Source organism: Aulonocara stuartgranti (genome assembly GCF_965226115.1).
Source record: "Aulonocara stuartgranti genome assembly, chromosome: 20".
Taxonomy (NCBI): Eukaryota; Metazoa; Chordata; class Actinopteri; order Cichliformes; family Cichlidae; genus Aulonocara; species Aulonocara stuartgranti.
Genome location: NC_138956.1, coordinates 33529769 through 33549966, shown reverse-complemented (window position 1 = coordinate 33549966; position 20198 = coordinate 33529769). Strand labels below are relative to the sequence as shown.

At 38.8% G+C, this 20198-nt stretch overlaps 2 protein-coding genes across 2 annotated transcripts; both read right to left on the bottom strand.

Annotated features, from left to right (window-relative positions):
- Nucleotides 1-5683: 5683 nt before the first annotated feature.
- On the bottom strand, nt 5684-11603 carry LOC309697292 (uncharacterized protein). The gene is made up of 7 exons (XM_082519093.1): nt 11466-11603; nt 10100-10438; nt 9718-9885; nt 8614-8712; nt 8204-8238; nt 7966-8121; nt 5684-7383 (listed from the first exon to the last, which is right to left on the bottom strand). Exons 1-7 carry the CDS (start codon nt 11503-11505, stop codon nt 7207-7209), a joined length of 1014 nt encoding a protein of 337 aa, XP_082375219.1. The 5' UTR covers nt 11506-11603; the 3' UTR covers nt 5684-7206.
- Nucleotides 11604-13594: 1991 nt separating this feature from the next.
- Nucleotides 13595-18809, bottom strand: LOC309698027 (uncharacterized protein; the record flags this gene model as incomplete). Its single annotated transcript, XM_082520300.1, has 6 exons — nt 18737-18809; nt 17715-18053; nt 17351-17500; nt 15349-15447; nt 14749-14789; nt 13595-13729 (listed from the first exon to the last, which is right to left on the bottom strand). Exons 1-6 carry the CDS (start codon nt 18774-18776, stop codon nt 13595-13597), a joined length of 804 nt encoding a protein of 267 aa, XP_082376426.1. The 5' UTR covers nt 18777-18809.
- Nucleotides 18810-20198: the final 1389 nt, after the last annotated feature.

The following is a 20198-nucleotide window of genomic DNA, read 5'->3' as shown; positions in this document are numbered from 1 at the left end:
ATTTTTAGCTTTATTGTCAGCTGTAGCTTGTGGATAAAGAGCAAAACTGGACAACAGGGACTGCAATTGCTCCTGAATGTGTGGTAGAAAGGCACACGCAGCATGTTTGTGTATTTTACTTTGTGTGTACGTTTTTATTTGGGTTGTAATTTAATTTTGCTCACACATTATTCTGTGTTTTCTGGTGAAGAGGAGATTAAATTACTGGTTAAACATCAGCTGAAGCTTGGCTCTTTATTCTACACCAAACATAAAAAATAACCTTTGGGGGCAGTTACATGTAGTCAGGGGTTAAAGTGGATTCAGCAGGTGGGGAACCCTAACATTGGTTGTAATGGTTCAGTGAGAGGAAAAGAATCATAGCTCACAATCATTTCTACTGAAAGCTCCAGTGGATTTTCTTAGTGCACAGGCTGTGATCAGCCAACCTGCTGCTCTTTGTGGATGTGAGCAGATGTTTCAGAGTTGTTCTGCCTGATTTGCATCCTCTACACTGTTTATGCTGTATTTTTTTTAGATGGTATAAAGTTTGTATGAAAGTGGAATTCAGTGGATGAATCTAAGCATCATGAGCTTAACTTCAATTCATCTCTGCTAAACTTGATACAACCTTACTCTGACCATGAAACCACAGCCACTGTGCACCAGTCAAACACTGTTCTCTAAGTCCATCACAGTACAGATCCTGCACTAACATACTGAGGATTTTCATGCAGCCTTTAAATAACACAGTTATACTACCTCAGTTTGTTTTGCACCATGATATATATACTGAAAAAACATAATGTCACATGTACAGACCCAACATTTAAAAACATGAGGACTTACACGTAAGCTTTATATGAGGAGTCCTTCCCTTTAAAACTAAGTTCTCTTCTTCCTCTCCTGTCTTTCTTATCTTTCTTCATCTCTGAGTGAAGTTAGCTTTAGTTTTTCTACATGTGAAATACAGCAGCTGGACCTTTAGCTAGCAACACACTGTGAGACAAACTCCACAAACAGTTTGTGTGTTTGCTGATGTTTGTTGAGCTGACTGAAACGCTGCATTTGAAATTACCTGACACTTAAAAAACAAGTCACTCACTTTATGCTTGCTCCTCTTTTGTAACGCTAGTCAGATGCTCAAATACCTTAACCGCAACCATGGAAACCTGCAGTCGTTCCATTGTTGAGACCAAATCAAAAACAGAACAAAACAACAACAAAATACCTTCCTACTTTTAACCCCTGACTTTGCACACGTCATTTCTTTTTATGCAACATCGAACAAGATTGCCTTTCATGTGCTTCTGTTCAGGCTCGAATTGATTTGATGTTTGAAAGCTGGCAGTAACAAAATAATACTTTGACCCAAATGTGTTAAACCAAAAGTGAAAAACCTGTTTTGAAAATGTAGGGAGTCAAAGTAATAAAAATAACTGAAAACTGTACTTTAGTACAGTAACAAAGTATTTGTGCTTTGTTACTTCCCACCTGTGGTTGCACATTATTATATATGATGTATTTTTATCTATCATGTCTACAAATGTCAAGAAGTCACAAACAAATGGAGAACATGTCACAGGTTTATTCATTAAATCATTTATTAAACATATAGACATAACGTTATTTTTTTACACCCCAAAAATACATGTTCAAAGCACCACAGAGATATTCCGATATCAGCTCAGGTAGAATGGACAGTCACAATGAAGCAGTTCATTTTAATTTGCTATGCGCTTCATATTTTTGGCCACCAGATGTCACCAAAGAGCACTGTGTTGAAAACCTTGGAGTAATGAACCCTTTTTCAATACAAGCTTCAGAAAGCAGCCTGTGGCTATGTCAGCTTATATCGGTCATGTGATTTGGAGGTGCGACGTCCGTCAACCCCAGAGAGCTAATAACACTCACCTTAATTCAATTTTCAGAGTGGAACAATCAACCAACTGTGTTTAAATCTGAAATGTCCATGGTGTTGATTCATAATGTGCTCTGGCACAATCACAGGCATCCGTAAAGCCGCTCTGCGCTATGAGCTGCATCATTTTTAAATGGTGGAGGGTAGCACCAGGGGTGTCAGGAGATCATTTTAGTGATTTTTAAGTGAGTGGTAAAATGAAGAAGAAGATTTGGGTAAATGCTGTTTTTCTTTTCTAATGAATGCCACAATGTGATGAAAATCAAGTCTGTGTTTCCTGTTTGTAAGATGAGCTGTAGCTGATAAATGTTTTATTAACATATTTATCTCGCTGTGGTTGAAGAGTTCGAAATCAGAGCCAACAAGTTTTATCGCCTTGTGCTGGTCATTATTAAACCACCGACCTACAATATATAAAACAATGAACGGCGAACCTCTGTGGAGCACAGTGGATTCTTTCATGTATTACACACAGTGTTTTATATATTGAAGGCTCTATGAGAAAATTGTGGTGACATAAAGAAACAGGAAGTCAAACACCACATTGTGGTAAAATTTGCCTCGACCGTCACATCATGTATCGTGCTTCAAACACATTTTCTGTATTTTGAATTCTCTGCCCTCATTGCATGCCGTTCAGAGAGAGCAGAGATCCTCTTACACAAAGCTGCGATGGGGGTTATTGTTAGTACAGCGATTCCTCTAAAACAGATGAGACAAACACTGATGTGATTGTCTCTGCTGCTGTGACATCCAGTTAAATTACTTTCCTTCTGCAGTTAGTTTGCTTCTTTAAGAAACATCAACACTGTGTCCCAAGACAATGTAATGGTCTGCAGTTAAATATCGTCTCACCCTGAGGAATGCAACCCTGTCTTACTGCAGTTGTTCTAATTACACACTCTTTCCCCTTTAGGGTCGACTCAGAAAAGAAGACAGTTTTTCTGTTTTTACGAAGGAAACTCTGCCTGTTCTTAGGCTGCAAACCACAGACCAGACTGACCTGGTTAATAACAGGAACAGAAATGAAGATCTAACACTGCAGTTTATAGAATGAATATGAATATTTGACTATTTGGTGTTAAACACAGGACTTTGATAGCTCCTGATACCTTATAGACTGCATTATTAAACCACAAAAATATTGTCTTTAGTTACAGTTCTTTAATTGTCATCGTTTCAACTTTTAACACTCAGCACACCCCGGTGATGACTCATTTCTGGGCACTAAACCGCGACCTTCTCGTTTAGACAAAGCGCAAATGCATTTCCCACGTTAACAGAAGAAACTCGCTGTGGCTACGGACTTCCTCTTTTCTTTTTCTGCACTATTAACATCACAGCTCCTGAAAGTTTCAGCTTATGAACTACCTTAGAAACACATTTCACTCAATGTTTTTGTTTTCACGGTATCACAAAGTGACAGATATTTAACCAAACTGAGGCCTCAAAAGTCTGATGTCAGCACACCAGTGGAAGATTATTTTTATAGCCTTCAATGACAGGAACCTGCAGAAACACTTCATACTCACTGAGCTCAGCTATTTCTGCACTATACACAGGATGTAAACTAGTACTTGAGTAGTTATATATATATATATATATATATATATATATATATATATATATATATATATATATATATATATATATATATATATATATATACTAAAGTCAGGGTCAAGCATTTATTTTACATCATAAATTACTATCAGTCTGGGCCACAGGTGTCGAACTCCAGGCCTCGAGGGCCGGTGTCCTTCAGGTTTTAGATGTGTCCTTGATCAAACACAGCTCATTTAAATGGCTAAATTACCTCTTCAACATGTCTTGAAGTTTTCCAGAGGCCTGGCAAGGAACTAATCATTTGATTCAGGTGTGTTGATCCAGGTTGAGATGTAAAACTTGCAGGACACCGGCCCTCGAGGCCTGTAGTTCGACACTCCCGGGGGCTATACCGACAACACCATGTACCACGTAAGCAGCAGAATCATATATTTAAACTGTATCTACATAAAAGGAAGTAAAGCTTTGCTGTAGACAGCAGAACTGAGGGAGTCAGAAATATATTCTAACACTTCAACAAAGTGAAAATAACACTCGGCTTGAGAGAAGAAACAACACATGAGCTTCCTAAATCATCTTCTGTGTGATATTGACTCTGTGCAGCATTTATGCTGTCGCCTGACCTTCATCCTTTCTCTGTTTACCTGCAGTGTCTAATTATTTCTTTCAACCTTTCACATGCTGTATTTAGGCTGTTATTTCTAATATTTACTAGGATGATAGTTACTGCATCTAGATGTAGAATTTTAAACCTGCCAATCTTCATGTTTTTTTTCACAAAACAACAACAACATGTCTCTGGGTCTGAGCTTTTTGGGTTAATCAGTTAGAGCCCAGGAAGATCGTCAGTGTCCAAAACGTTCTTCTCTAAACCAAATGTAGATCTGCAGGGTCACAGATTCAGTGTCCAAAAACTGTCCAGGTGCCAACTATTGACTTTTCAGGGTCTTGGGTTCAATGACCCAGCACCCAACTGTCGAGTATGGCACAAAAAACTCCTATACAGGTAGTCTGGTTGTGCTCTCTGATTATAAAGTCTTGACCTGGTAACCTGTAAGAGCTTTGTGAGCTAATAAAGAATACGACTCAGACTTTACTGTTTCACAAAAGGTTAGAAAGTGAATGCCCACAATTTAGACTTTAAATGCAAGAAATTTTATGCAAGAAATTTAGCAAAAGCAAAAAAGAAATCTAATAGTTTAAGTGATGATTTTTACTGTCTTACTACTCACTTATCTACCTGAGCTAATGCTGATTTTGCTCTTATCTTTGGTGAGGAGAGGTTGGAGAAAGGATGAGCACACCTGGATCTGAAGATGCACTTATCCTGATGTTCTGAGTTGATGATAATCACTCAGCAGGAAAGCCACTGGGCAGTGGAAGTATAAATGTAAATGAAAATCCATCTGAATTAACTAAAGAGGCAAAAATGAGCAGATGAAAAGCCAAAAAATACAAAATTTTCCACATTTACAGGTTGGACTGCAGTTTCCCCTCGAGCATCGCTGCTGGAATTTGAACTGTGAACCTCTTAGATCCAATTGTCTGAACCGCTCATCTCACAGAAGACAAAAGGGAAGAACTCAGAATCTCTTCTTCATCCCCCTTTTATACCCACTCACCCTTTCTCCCCCTTCCTTCACTGGATGTCACATCTTCACATTTTAGCCATCCAATCAAGGTGCTGACATTTAATTATCCAAGGTCCACCCACACCTTATCCCCTCTGTCTATCTGACTGTGTTACTATCAGTAAAACCACAAATCATGGTTCTGTGTTTAACAATGACAATACTTAATAATTTTTCTCCCGGTGGCGCCAGTGTCCGGCAGCCTCGCCTCTGTCAGTGCGCCCCAGGGTGGCTGTGGCTACAATAGCTGCCATCACCAGTGTGTGAATGTGTGTGTGAATGGGTGGATGACTGGATGTGTAAAGCGCTTTGGGGTCCTTAGTAAAGCGCTTTACAAATACAGGTCATAAAGAGTCGGTGACACAGTTCTCAGATATCATCATTTCTACTACTCAAACTACATTTCTCATTTACATATTGATCAAACTTATATTTTGATTTATCTTTGATTAAGAATAGAAATGCTTTATTAGCAGGAAACAGTTTCCTCTGATCATTTTTAATCACCTAATGCTGGATATTAAGACTGTTAAACCTCTTAGCTGTGATGTAGAGGCAGTAAACTTCAATCTCTGCTGACCTCAGATCACAAGACAAAGTTGATTTATTACAGTTCAGTTATTTAAACAGCATTATTGTTTTACAGTTTACTGCATCCTAAAAAAATACTGTAATGCTGAGCACAGTGAAACATAAATAACAGATATAAAACATATACATATATATGCAAATGCAATAGCTTAAATGAATATAATAATATTGTTTTTAATTTAACAAAATAAAATTTGTTAAATTAATACAGTAAATTCAGTACATTCATCATTTTAAGTGTAAAATGACATAAATAAGAAGTTTTACGGTGACACTGTTGGGACCTTATATTTGTGGCCAATATCTATTAAACAGTTTGTAGAATTTCATTCCAACCAGCTCTCATTTCATTTTGTATTAAAGGTCGGGAGGATACAAAGAGATCTTCTCAGAACTACTGCTGCTATTATAAGAGACATCCATCACTGACATTTATCCACACACGGGATACATGTGGAAAAAGACAACATAACATGACATTTAAATTCATCCCTCAAATTCTTGTGTGAACCTGCAATAAAATGTTCTGTGACTGAATAGATTAGAGGAAATGAGCTGGACTTATTGTCCACTTTCTCATTACTTTCATATATTGTTTTAGTAAGTATCCAAAACATACAAGTTTCATTTATAATTTTTCAAGGGATCTTATATCTGTTTTCACTCTTGTATGCTTTTCATACAAGTTTCACACAAGACAGATACAAACGTTATAAGATTTATATATATCTTTTCCATTTGGGATATCACACTGCATTCAGTAAAGTTGTTAGAATATCCTTCTCAATATAGACTGTTGGCAAACATTTCTGGATATAATCCAGAAATGGGCGATCGTGGCTCAAGAGTTGGGCGTTCACCTTGTAATCGGAAGGTTGCCGGTTCGAGCCCCGGCTTGGACAGTCTCGGTCATTGTGTCCCTGGGCAAAACACTTCACCCGTTGCCTACTGGTGGTGGTCAGAGGGCCCGGTGGCGCCAGTGTCCGGCAGCCTCGCCTCTGTCAGAGCGCCCCAGGGTGGCTGTGGCTACAATGTAGCTGCCATCACCAGTGTGTGAATGTGTGTGTGAATGGGTGGATGACTGGATATGTAAAGCGCTTTGGGGTACTTAGGGACTAGTAAAGCGCTATATAAATACAGGCCATTTACCATTTATATCGAGTAACAGACAGAGACAACTTCACAGAGAGTATTTTTTTTAAATAAAAAGTTGGACCAGCTTTTTGAGGTCTTTAATGATGCATTATTCTCTTTTCTGTAAACACAAGTGGCCATATTTGAACAAAAAGGTGGCCGGAATTGTACTGGCTAACGCCAGCTAGCACTAATATTATGATTTTATGTAATTGTCTGTCAATTATGACAATAACATTATTGGGAAATACCATAGTTTGAAAAAAAAAGTGAATTAGTTATCTTTTAAGCTAAATAATGAGTAACTATCATAAAATATTGCATTTATCCAAGGCTAATTATGTTCACCTGCTGACTACTGAGGTGCCATCCACAGCATTAGATCTAATGTATTTCAACAGTAGAGTACAGAGGAGGTGAACCAACGTTGGGGTGATTGGCATAAATCGCAGGTGTACAGTAGACAGTGTCACATATATTACCACAGGGGGCGCTGTTGGAGGAAGGAATGTGGGAAAAATCCACTTCAGTGTAATCAGCATCATTCATGTCATCTGTAGCCTGAAATAAAAAGGTGGCATCAAGCTTCAGAATCTTAAAAATGAATTTGTAATTACATGAACATTTAGAGATACTACCAGACAGAAGATAATTTTTGTACATGTAGGTTAAAAAATAGACTAAATTTGTGAACTCTTAAAAAAAGTTTACCTTCATCTTGTTGATAAAGTAAGAGTGATTTAAAATAGAAATCGATTTTACTTATGCTACAGAAACGGATACCAGCACAAGCCTGTGAGCTTCCACTCTGTTGTTTTAACAAAAGATCCATCACTGCACTGTTTAACTGTCATTGGTCATTTCTGCTGCTGATTTGTCACAAGGCTTCACCACAGCTGGCAGCTCTGCATGGTTTGATTTAGAGTTTTTTAGAGTTTTGATTTAGTTTTACATCTGCTGCTCTTCCTGAAGCAATTTCTGTTTCTGCCTGGAATCAAACAGCAACTTTTTGCATGTAGTAAATCACTATAATATGAGAGAGAGTATAGACAGAGAACTAGTGAATTACTTTACTGCCCAAAATGTTGCACCGATCATTGTTTCTGATGCCAGAGTTTAAAATCAAACCATGATTCTATTTACTGTGTTCTGAGGAGCGGTGACGAGGCTGTAGAGCTCTTGGTTTTCAACTCCATCTGGTTGCGAGCCTTCGGGGTAGTCATAAACTGAAGACACCTGCACAGGAGTTACACGGTTCTGAGCTTCATCCTCTGTGATGTTTCCATAAAGCCAGTTGGCCTGGAGAAAGAGAACAAACTGGCTGATTGATCCTAATCAAGTAGTAATGAAGCTCAGGTCACTCATAACTCCTAAAACCCACCTGTGAGATGTCAGCATGATCAGTTTTCATAGGTCCTGAAAAACATGCAAAAAATAAACATCTGTATTTATGTCACATTAAGTGACACAGTAACAGAACTCAAAGAACTGAACAGTATGAGGAAAAAGAACTGAAATCATTAAACAATGACTGATTTGAAGTAAACTGCAACCAATGACCGTGTCACAGGGCTTTCGGTCCCTTTCAGATTTTCTTGTTACTTTTATTATTAAAGCATAAAGTTATTTACACTTTCACATTTTGCAATAAAAAGTCCCCATAATAAATATTACACAATATATTATAAAGGTTTGGCTTAACATTAAGTTTAGGGTTAATCTCCAGGAAATGAACCTGCATGCCGGTCATGTTGTGGAATGAAGAGATGAATTTGTTTACTACAGGCTCACCTTTTAGTTTAATCTTCCTGTTCTTGTAGAAAATCAGCAAAGCTGCTGATAAGATGGTGATCATAGCGACCAGAATCAGAGTCACATGAAGCAGCTTATCTGCAACGTAATAGAACAGATTTTATGCTGTTACACTCTAAATATGTGATATGTAATAAATGCATTTGTGAAACAAAGTCTCAGTCATTCAACCAACCACAGATAAAAAAAAATGCTAAATGGCCTGTATTTGTAAAGCGCTTTACTAGTCCCTAAGGACCCCAAAGCGCTTTACACATCCAGTCATCCACACATTCACACACTGGTGATGGCAGCTACGTTGTAGCCACAGCCGCCCTGGGGCGCACTGACAGAGGCGAGGCTGCCGGACACTGGCGCCACCCCAGAGGTTAATTCTGTTCATCTAGACGTCGTGTTTTTAGTGGGAGAAACGTTTCGTCACTCATCCAAGTGACTTCTTCAGTCTCAGCTGACTGCAGGATTCCCCAATCTTATAAAAAGTACACTTGCACAATGACTGAAACTAGCACCACTGAATGCCCATTGATAAAATCCCATTGACCATTGATCAACAACCACTGATCAATGGCCATGAGTACCATTCACAGAGAGTTGGCAATGGCTGCAATCACAGCATTGTAAGATGGTGACAGATGTAGCCTTAGGCCCCCTCCTCGATTCAGAGTTGGTCTTTCCCTTTTTATGTAAATGGCCCCGTGTCTGATCTTTACTGCAGTACATTTATTTTATAACTTCACTTCTGTAGCTTAATATTACAAAACATACTCAAATAAAGAATTATATAAATTTCGTTCAAGCTATAATGAGGGTACAATAAGATGGAATAACAAGAAAAATGTTTAAATAAACAAAAATAATATACCTCATCCTGCAGCGAATCTGGAATTTTTACTTTTGATACTTTAAATCTATTTTAATTTAAATACTTTTATCTTTTACTTCTGAGTTGTGTATTTCTCCAATGTGTCTGTTTCTATTCATACTTATAGGAATAAATCAGACCCCTTCTTCCATGAGGTTTGTATTTTTTTGATAAACATAGTGACGGATCCACACTCACACCCACATGCATATACGATGTACCTGAACCTGCAGCTGTTTGAGGCTGTCTGGAGACTTCAGAGGAGGCTGATGAAGCTGTGAAGCTTCCTGAACTGACGTTCACATGCTGTGTTGTTGTTGTTGTTGTGGAGGCCGACAGGAGAAACGTTGATGTTGATAAAGGCTGATGAGGTGTTGGAGTGTCTGAAGCTGTGAACAAGGAAAAATCAGAATAATAATAATCCTGCTTGAAGCAGGTTTTCTGTCTGCATGTGAGTAATAGAGGTTAATGTGTGTTTACAGCACAACTCATTGAACTAAACTTGTAGTGTAAATATGACACATGTAGGTTATTGAAAGAAAAGTAACTGTGGTCAGTGAGAAGTTCACATCTTCAGGGACATGAATACATTTCTTTACTCACCTCCTGTGATGACAAGCTGAAAATCACATGGTTGTAAACTTCTGTCCAGTGTGCACCTGTACCATCCTGAATCAGACTTGTTCAGCTGTGTGATGCTCACGTACACAATATCCTTTGACAGTAAATTCTTTTTTACAAATGTAATGCTGTATCTGCCGCTCTGAGCTGTGTAATCAGTTGTTTCAATGAGAATGTTTCTTTTTTCACATTTGTCTTTGCAGAACAACATTTTACTTCCTAGTAAATAAAATTTACATTCGACTGTGATGTTTCCTCCTTCCACTCCTTCATAGACGGGAGTTTCAGCGTTGGCAAGTCCAGTGTTTCCATCCTGTTCATCTGTAGAAAATATGAACAATCAGTTACCAACTTCCTGTAAACACTGCATTTGATTTTAAATATTGTATTAAATTAAACTGAAACAGATAATTATTCTCTCTAATTGAACAAAACAATTTAAAGTAGTTCATTTAAATTCACTCTCTTTGTATTTTTCATTTGAACAAAATCATCCTGGTTCTTCCTGACATCGGTACAAGCCATCTGCTGAAGAACCGCTCAGTTAAAAGCTTGAAAACTGACCTCTTATTTGTTTGTATTAAGATCTTGATCTGCTTTGAGGTTTTTGAAATAGTTACTTAATATTCAGAGTTTTCATTCCGTTAACATTAAAGCTGTGCTGTTCCTCCTGAACTCAATGATAAGGTTGTTTCCTTACAAGCTCTAAATGTGGTTTAGTGGTTTGGAAAAGAAGGAAGCAGCACTCTGAACACAAACGAGCTGCTGTCGGTCTGAACGCAGCTGCTAACCAGGTGACGTGTCAAGGTAGATATCCCCGACAGAATTTGTTTCTCCTGCTTCGGGAGCGCACACTGGGCTTTTAGATCACAAACACCTCTAATAATGAGTTATTACTTCTGAAATTTTGGACGTTTTAGCTCTTTGTACAGTACAGTTAGAGAAGGATACAAATAATTATCAGTCAAAATATCCTTGCTTTATTGAAATCATCCAACAAACTAAACGGTAATGTAATGGAGGCGGAGGCAATTGGATCCGCTCTCCGTCCACACCGAATGCTCCGACGTAAGGGAAACAAATTCTGACGGGGATACTTACCTTGGCACACCTGTCAACTCGAGGAGGCGGGGTATGTCTTAATCTCAACAAACTATGCTGTAATTCTGTCATTTCCATTGACTGTTAAACCTTTACCAGTATGAATGCAGGCTTTCATCTGCTCTGTGAGAACAGTGGTGGACATTGACTTACAGACAACCTTGGCTTCTGCTTTCAGCACTATTTCTGATGTAGCGCAAAACCTGCAAACATCTTTATAAATAAGAAATAAGAAGAATTTACTCACAGAGGAAGATGAAGCAGATCAAAATGTGACAGAGTTTCATCTCCAGGTTCTGACGGCTTAATGGTTAATGCTGCTTCTCTTTCTTCTCCGTTTGCAAACCAGGAACTTCTAACTTTCGTTTCTTGTTGTGGTCCCTCCCTCAAACCCACACTTCTCTGCTTTCACAGGGTTTTTTTTGTCCATTTATTTATGGTTTAGTTTTACATTTTCTTAATTTTCAATTTCAACTTTGACATTTTCTTGTAACCTTTTTTTTTGTCTTTCAAAACAGAGTGTTTGGAGTTTACTAATGTTATTTAAGTGGCTGCAGTTTCATCGTGTGAATCCATCTGCAACTCACCTACTAAAGGAGCAGTGACACTGACAGAAAGCTCATCACTGAGGGGCTTCCTGTCAAAATAAAAACTGTTTAATACAAAGCTGTGTTCACTCACCTGCCACATGATTAAGTACACCTGTCTAGTGACTTAATTGTTTGATTCTTTTCGTTCTCATCAGAAAATGTCCTGCAAGTCGTTTATCTTTTCAATATTGAGAAAGTTATCCAAGCTGTAAACAACAAGACATTTGGAAGCGTGTGCTGAGGGTGTAGGTGCAAACTCAAAAAGTAGCATCAGATACATGGAAATGAACAGAGCTAGATACTGACAATAAAAAAAAAATTAGCCTACACCTGTCATGGTCCCGAGTCTTTGATTCAATATTTCCAGTTTTATTCTGGACTTATTTACATCAGAATCGGAATGAGAATACTTTATTTGTACCTAAGGAAATTATGTAATTATGTATCTTTGAAAGTTACAAGTTAATTTAGCTTCTACTTCCTGAATATGTTACACTCTGTTGTCTATGAGTTTGTTATTTATATTTCTTGATTTCTTGTCCTTTTGTGTCCAGTCTGTTTCGTCCCTGTGTTGTGTCTCCAGTGTCTCTGTGTTGTTTTACCTCTGGTCTCCCCATTGTGTTCATGTCTGTGTGGTTTGTTTTTGTTTATTTTTTGTGCATATCTGTGTTCCCTGTCTTCTGTAGTTAATATATCTAGTTAATATATCTATAGTTAATATATCTCAAGACATTCATCTCTGTGTTTCATCCTTTTGTGTCCCCAGTCTGTCATGTCTCCATGTCTGTTTATCCCTAGTCCAAGTCTCAGTCTCAGTGTGTTCCTTCCTGTTTTATTTTGTTAGTCCCCCGTCTCCTGCCCGTACATTCAGTTTTGCATCCTCTGTCTTATTTGTCAGATTTAGTTCACCTGTGTTCTTGTGAGTTCCATCTCCCTGATCACCTCTTGTGTATTTAAGCCTTTAGTTTCCTTCACTCCCTTGTTGTGATCTCCCCTCATGTTGTGTGTTCTCCCTTCTCCCTGTCAGTGTTAGTTTTCAGTCTGTTTGCTCCTGTTTTACTCATCTGTATGTGTTGTTAAGTTTGCCATTTGGTAGCTAATAACGCTGTGTTTTGAGTTCAAGTCTTTCTGCATTTGGAATCCACACTCTTCCTAAGACACAAATGTGTCCTCATAACATATTTTAAACAAAGAATGAGACAAGTGATTCCAGATAGTTTAGAAACTTTGAAATGACTTTTATTTTAATTAAAAAGTAGACCTTCTAATAGGTGACTTGGGCAGACTGTAGATCCATGTACGTCATTCATTGACACTGTGGCTAAAGGATCAAACTGATATCACGGCAAAACGTGTAACAGACACGTCGGTCAACAGTGTCCATCGCACGCTTTACCTCTTCAACAAATGAAATGGACATGAATGCAGAAGTTGCATTACCAGCAGGGGGAGTAATATATGTAAAGCCATGAAGTCGGTAGTGAGGACCAAGTACATTCGTCCTTAATCATCAGAAACAGTTAAGCTAGGTGGCTAATATGTATATGCATGTAAATGTGTTAATAACATTTATTTAAAGGCTTTCCGATGATTATTTTCATGTTGGCTTGAAATAAATCTCCCTCTGCTGTTACTGCAACTTCTGCATGTGTGTCCATTTCATGTTTTGTAAGGGGCAAAGTGTCAAATGTACACGGTGGACCAGCGTGTCTATTACATGTTTTGACAAGATACTGGGTTAAAAGATGGAAGCAATGGGAGAAAAATGACTGGTACGCTCATGCAGTCATTCAGCTTCACAGGAGTTCATGTCTGAAAACTGGTTATTGTGTCTGAGTGTAGAGTAGGTTTGGTCGTGATCTCTGCTCGAGGTCGAGTCTTCACATGAGGAGACTGGACGATCGATTTCACTGAGACCAATCTGGGAAAATAAAAATGACAAACTGACTGAATTGAGGAGAAAAGACAAAAACACAATGACAGCAACGACATATTAAAGCAGAAGATGATGATGCGCAGCAGGTTTTTAGTTTCAGGATGGAAACAGAAGCTGTGTGTTCTATTTATAGTACACAGAGAAGTGAAAAAGTAAGATTTAAATGAATCATATAATAGTGGATTTCATTTATATAGCGCTTTTCGGGCCCTCAAACCGCTTTACAATTCCACTATTCATTCACACACTGGTGAAGGTAAGCTACAGTTGTAGCCACAGCTGCCCTGGGGCAGACCAGGAGGCGGTAGGTCAAGTGTCTTGCCCAAGGACACAACGACCGAGATGGTCCGAGCCGGGGCTCGGACCGGCAACCTTCCGGTTACAAGACGAACTGCCAACTCTTGAGCCACGATCGCCTCGATATGATTGAAACTGGAATGAAATATTGTTTTAACATTTTCCTATTAGGTCAGCATTTACCAATTTAAATTGAAAATCATGAACTTTTTGTAAACCATGAAATCACTTTTTGTTTTTCTTTTCTGTCATGAATTGCTCTGTGACAGGCAGGAGATTGGACCCAAAATGCAGGATTCGCAACACATGGGGGCGAACTCAAAATGCAGCTTCATTGCTGACTCGAGGGAAAACGATACAAAACTATAAAATATAAAAATATAAACTAAACTAGAGGGAGAGAGAACATGAGGAGCATGAGGGAGAGAGGCAGCCATGATAGGCTGGGGAAAACAAGATGTCACAAGAACTCACACAACCATATAAATGCAGACACCCAGGGGGAGACACAGAAGGCAACAACACAGGGAGACTACTGAACAGAGTGACGTAGGAAACCCAACCTTAACGTAATGCAAAAAAATGACAAAAAGCACAGGAAACTTAAACAGCTGGGCCAAAATGACCCAGGACCATGCCATTTCTTTCCAGTCTCGTACAGATTTTTAAAAGATGACATAGAGAAAAAACAAACTGAGATAAATCACCTCAGTGTGGTCAAATGCTGAGTGTCTCCTGCTGTTCAAACCTGTAGAAAAGACAGGTAATAAGTTTCATTAGCTTGACTTACTTATTCTGAAAACGTAATACAATTTTAACAAAATGTTGTGTGTCCAGTGTGTGTGCCTGTCCTGTGAAACACTGAGTTTGTCAGCAACCAATCAGTACCACAAGAAATATTTTGAATAAAGGTTATTACAGTTAAAATACATTAAAAACAAAAATGCAATTTATTTAAATTAAATCCACTTCTCCTTATTAAGGTTGTGGGGATGCTGAAGCCTTTCTCAGCTGTCACAGGGCAAGAGTCATGGTACACCCTGGACAGGTCTAACGCAGGTGTGTCGCTAATACAGTTTTTATTGTAATACCTGTACTACTTATCTTAAATCTTGCCTCTGACATATGCCCTCCTCAGGATAATAATTGAGACTAATAAAACTGAAATATGAAAATCCACTCTGGAAATTAACTGAAAATAGAAAATAAACTGAATTGAAAACAAACATCAAAATGCAAAAGTATAATAACTCTGTTGTCAATTAATGAATCTTAAAGGTTTTAAATAATGTTTGAAGGTAACTCACCGTTAGAGGCCTCGGCCGTGATTCTGTAGATGAGCAGCAGAACAACAGGCAGCAGAACCACCACCACAGATAAACGTATCACCAGCTCCAAGGACAAACCTGGATGACAGACACACAGACACAAAACTTCAAATGCTGCTTTTCACGAGTTTCTCAGAAAAAGACGTGAAATGTTGTTGAGCTTTGCTCTTGTTGGAGAATTATAACTTGTTTCTCTTTGTGAGGGAATAGTTGTTGTTCTGGGTATGGATCATTTGTCAAGTAAATAAACTGCTGCTCAGTGTCTTGAATCATTCTGTGCTGCTGGAATTTGGTCTTGGAAATGTGAAGAGTGGGTGAACATAAAGTATGATCTGTGTAGGTTAACAGTAGGGTCTTAGGAAACAGACGTGCACCACAGCAAATAATTTCTAGGGTTAGGGTTAGTTTTCTGTGCACACAAACAACTTTTTGTCAGTTTTTCATGTTTTGCCATGAGACTGAGCTTCAGCTCCAGCCTTTTAGCTCAGCAGCTTGAGTCAAATCTTGGTAATTATTTTAAATTCCCATCCATCTAAACAAACTGGGAGAGAACCATCACTTTCATTTCCATGGTCACTGGGACATTAAAAACTCAGTGAATAGAATTTGTGGTCTCATCCAGTTCATCATATTCAAATGTTCTGCAACTTTACCCCAAACTTTTAAAATAAGCCTTTAAATGTGTTTTTCCCATAAGCTACACTCCTACTAAGCATGCACACAGATTCTGAACATTATGACAGAGCGAGTCCAGAAGATTTGGATTTAATGAGCCTCATCTCCATGATGAAAATCAGAAAAACTGATTAACAGAACAGATTTAACTGTTACAATTTGTACACACAAAACTAAACACAAATATTCAAAGTTAAACTTTTTTTCCATTATTTTTTTTAATAAAATCCTGGAGATTCACCAAAATGTTTTTGTCATGTGTATCTGTTGTAATGCTTATATAAATTCATAGGAAGAAATCTAAGAAACCACTGAACTCAAATATTGACTGATCACATCTTTGTCTGCCATCAAGAGCTCATGTAGTGACACTAAGAAGTCAGCCAAGTTCTCAACCAGCTTTTATCTGCAGTGGTGGTAAGTTTTTAAGTGCTTCATTTAGACGTTGTGCTCTTTACATTCCTAGATTTATCTCATAACCTCACTTCCTTCATAATTTTATATTCATTTTACAAAATGTAATATCTTAATCTTCTTCCACCTTTAAAGGGCGGGTCGCGGGCACAGCAACCTAAGCAGAGAAGCCCAGCCCTCCCTCTCCCCAGCCAGCTTTTCCAGGGGAACACAAAGGCATTCCCAGGCCAGACGAGAGATATTATCTCCCCAGCGTGTCCTGGGTCATCTCCCGGTGGGACAAGCCCGGAACACCTCACCCAGGAGGTTCCCAGGAGGCATCCTTGTCAGATGCCCAAACCACCTTAACTGGCTCCTTATGATGTGGAGGAGCAGCAGCTCTACTCTGCGCCCCTCCTGAATGGCCGAACTCCTCACCCCATCTCTAAGGGAAACACCAGCCACCCTTGGAGGGAGCTCATTTCCGCCATTATTTCAGTCACTACCCACAGCTCACGACCATAGGTGTTGGGTGAGGACAGGGATGTAGATCGATTGGTAAATTCAGATATTCGCTTTTACACTCAGCTGTCTCTTACATCAAATACATAATTCAGTTTAAATTATGAAAAGGTTGCCATTGGGAGCAATTAACAGATAAAAATTCACAAACATAACCTCATCATAAAACAACTCTGGTAATTTTACTTTTGATACTTTGATGAAATTTTAATGTCAATACTTTTTTGTGTGTATTTCTACACTGTGGCTGTTTCTACTTATACTTCAAGAATTAATCAGACTGCTTCTTCCACACTGATGTGTTGTTAATAGACATGGATGAGGTTTTTATTTTTGTGATAAACAATGACAGATCCACACTCTTATCCACACTCATGCATATACGATGTACCTGAACCTGCAGCTGTTTGAGGCTGTCTGGAGACTTCAGAGGAGGCCGAAGGTACGAAACTTGCTGAAGTGAAGTTTGTTGTTGTTGTGGAGGCCGACAGGAGAAATGTTGATGTTGATAAAGGCTGATGACGTGTTGGAGTTTTTGAAGCTGTGAACAAGGAAAAATCAGAATAATAACAATCCTGCTTGAAGCAGGTTTTCTGTCTGCATGTGAGTAATAGAGGTTAATATGTTCTTACAGCACAACTCATTGAACTAACCTGAAGTGTAAATATGACACATGTAGGTTATTGAAAGAAAAGTAACTGTGGTCAGTGAGAAGTTCACATCTTCAGGGACATGAATACATTTTCTTTACTCACCTCCTGTGATGACAAGCTGAAAATCACATGGTTGTAAACTTCTGTCCAGTGTGCACCTGTACCATCCTGAATCCGACTTGTTCAGCTGTGTGATGCTCACGTACACAATATCCTTTGACAGTACATTCTTTTTTACAAATGTAATGCTGTATCTGCCGCTCTGAGCTGTGTAATCAGCTGTTTCAATGAGAACGTTTGCTTTTTCACATTTGTCTTTGCAGAACAACATCGTACTTCCTGGGAAATGAAATTTACATTCGACTGTGATGTTTCCTCCTTCCACTCCTTCATAGACGGGAGTTTCAGCATTGGCAAGTCCAGTGTTTCCATCCTGCAGGTCTGTAGAAAATATGAACAATCAGTTACTTCCTGTAAACACTGCATTTGATTTTAAATATTTTATTAAATTTAACTGAAACAAATTATTGTTATTATTATTATTATTATTATCTAATTGAACACAACAATTAAAGGTAGTTCATTTAAATTCACTCTCTTTGTAGTCTTCATTTAAACAAAATCATCCTGGTCCTTCCTGCCAACACAAGCCATCTACTGAAGAACCGCTCAGTTAAAAGTTTGAAAACTGACCTCTTCTTTGTCTGTGATAAGATCTTGATCTGCTTTGAGCTGTGCTGTTCCTCCTGAACTCAATGATAAGGTTGTTTCCTTACAAGCTCTAAATGTGGTTTGGTAGTTTGGAAAAGAAGGAAGCAGCACTCTGAACACAAACGAGCTGCTGTCGGTCTGAAAGCAGCTGCTAACCAGGTGACGTGTCAAGGTCGGTATCCCCGACAGAATTTGCGTCGGGAGCGTGCACTGGGCTTTTAGATCACAAACACCTCTAACAATGACTTATTACTTCTGAAATTTTGGAGGTTTTAGCTCTTCATCTGCTCTGTGAGAACAGTGGTGGGCATTGACTCACAGACAACCTCAGCTTCTTCTTTCAGCACTATTTCTGATGTAGTGCAAAACCTGCAAACATTGTTATAAATCAGAAATAAGAAGAATTTACTCACAGAGGAAGATGAAGCAGAACAAAATGTGACAGAGTTTCATCTCGAGGTTCTGACGGCTTAATGCTGCTTCTCTTTCTTCTCTGTTTGCAAACCAGGAACTTCTAATTTTTGCATTTGTTGTGGTCCCTCCCTCAAACCCACACTTCTCTGCTTTCACAGGGTTTTTTTTTGTCCATTTATTTATGGTTTCATTTTACATTTTCTTAATTTTCAATTTCAACTTTGACATTTTCTTGTAACCTTTTTTTTTTTGTCTTTCAAAACAGAGTGTTTGGAGTTTACTAATGTTATTTAACTGGCTGCAGTTTCATCGTGTGAATCCATCTGCAACTCACCTACTAAAGGAGCAGTGACACTGACAGAAAGCTCATCACTGAGGGGCTTCCTGTCAAAATAAAAACTGTTTAATACAAAACTGTGTTCACTCACCTGCCACATACAAAATTATGTAATTATGTGTCTTTGAAAGTTATAAGTTAATTTAGCTTCTACTTCCTGAATACAGTATGTTACACTCTATTGTCTATGAGTTTGTTATTTGTATTTCTTGATTTCTTGTGCTTTTGTGTCCAGTCTGTTAGTTTTGTCCCTGTGTCGTGGCTCAAGAGTTGGGAGTTCGTCTTGTAATCGGAAGGCTGCCGGTTCGAGCCCCGGCTTGGACAGTCTCGGTCGTTGTGTCCTTGGGCAAGACACTTCACCCGTTGCCTACTGGTGGTGGTCAGAGGGCCTGGTGGCGCCAGTGTCCGGCAGCCTCGCCTCTGTCAGTGCGCCCCAGGGTGGCCGTGGCTACAATGTAGCTGCCATCACCTGTGTGTGAATGGGTGGATGACTGGATATGTAAAGCGCTTTGGGGTCCTTAGGGACTAGTAAAAGCGCTATATAAATACAGGCCACTTACCATTTGTGTCTCTGTGTTGTTTTACCTCTGGTCTCCCCAGTTGTATTCAGGTCTGTCTGGCTGTGGTTTTTCCCTGTTCCCATCTTCATTTCCATGTTTCATCCTTTTGTGTCCCCAGTCTGTCATGTCTCCATGTCTGTTTATCCCCAGTCCAAGTTTCATGTCTCAGTCTCAGTGTTCCTTCCTTTTTTATTTTGTTAGTCCCACGTCTCCTGCCCGTACATTCAGTTTTGCATCCTCTGTCTTGTTTGTCAGATTTAGTTCACCTGTGTTCTTGTGAGTTCCATCTCCCTGATCACCTCTTGTGTATTTAAGCCTTTAGTTTCCTTCACTCCCTTGTTGTGATCTCCCCTCATGTTGTGTGCTCTCCCTTCTCCCTGTCAGTGTTAGTTTTCAGTCTGTTTGCTCCTGTTTTACTCATCTGTATGTGTTGTTAAGTTTGCCATTTGTTAGCTAATAATGCTGTGTTTTGAGTTCAAGTCTTTCTGCATTTGGAATCCACACTCTTCCTAACACACAAATGTGTCCTGACAACATCTTTTAAACAAAGAATGAGACGAGTGA

What these genes read in the sequence shown, in the direction of transcription:
- LOC309697292 (XM_082519093.1), bottom strand. Translation starts at nt 11,505, where the DNA reads ATGAAACTCTGTCACATTTTGATCTGCTTCATCTTCCTCT. An exon ending in CAGGAAGATTAAACTAAAAG is followed by an intron (nt 8,239 to 8,613) that starts GTGAGCCTGTAG and finishes CATGTTTTTCAG; the next exon opens with GACCTATGAAAACTGATCAT. An exon ending in TCACCGCTCCTCAGAACACA is followed by an intron (nt 7,384 to 7,965) that starts GTAAATAGAATC and finishes TTTTTATTTCAG; the next exon opens with GCTACAGATGACATGAATGA.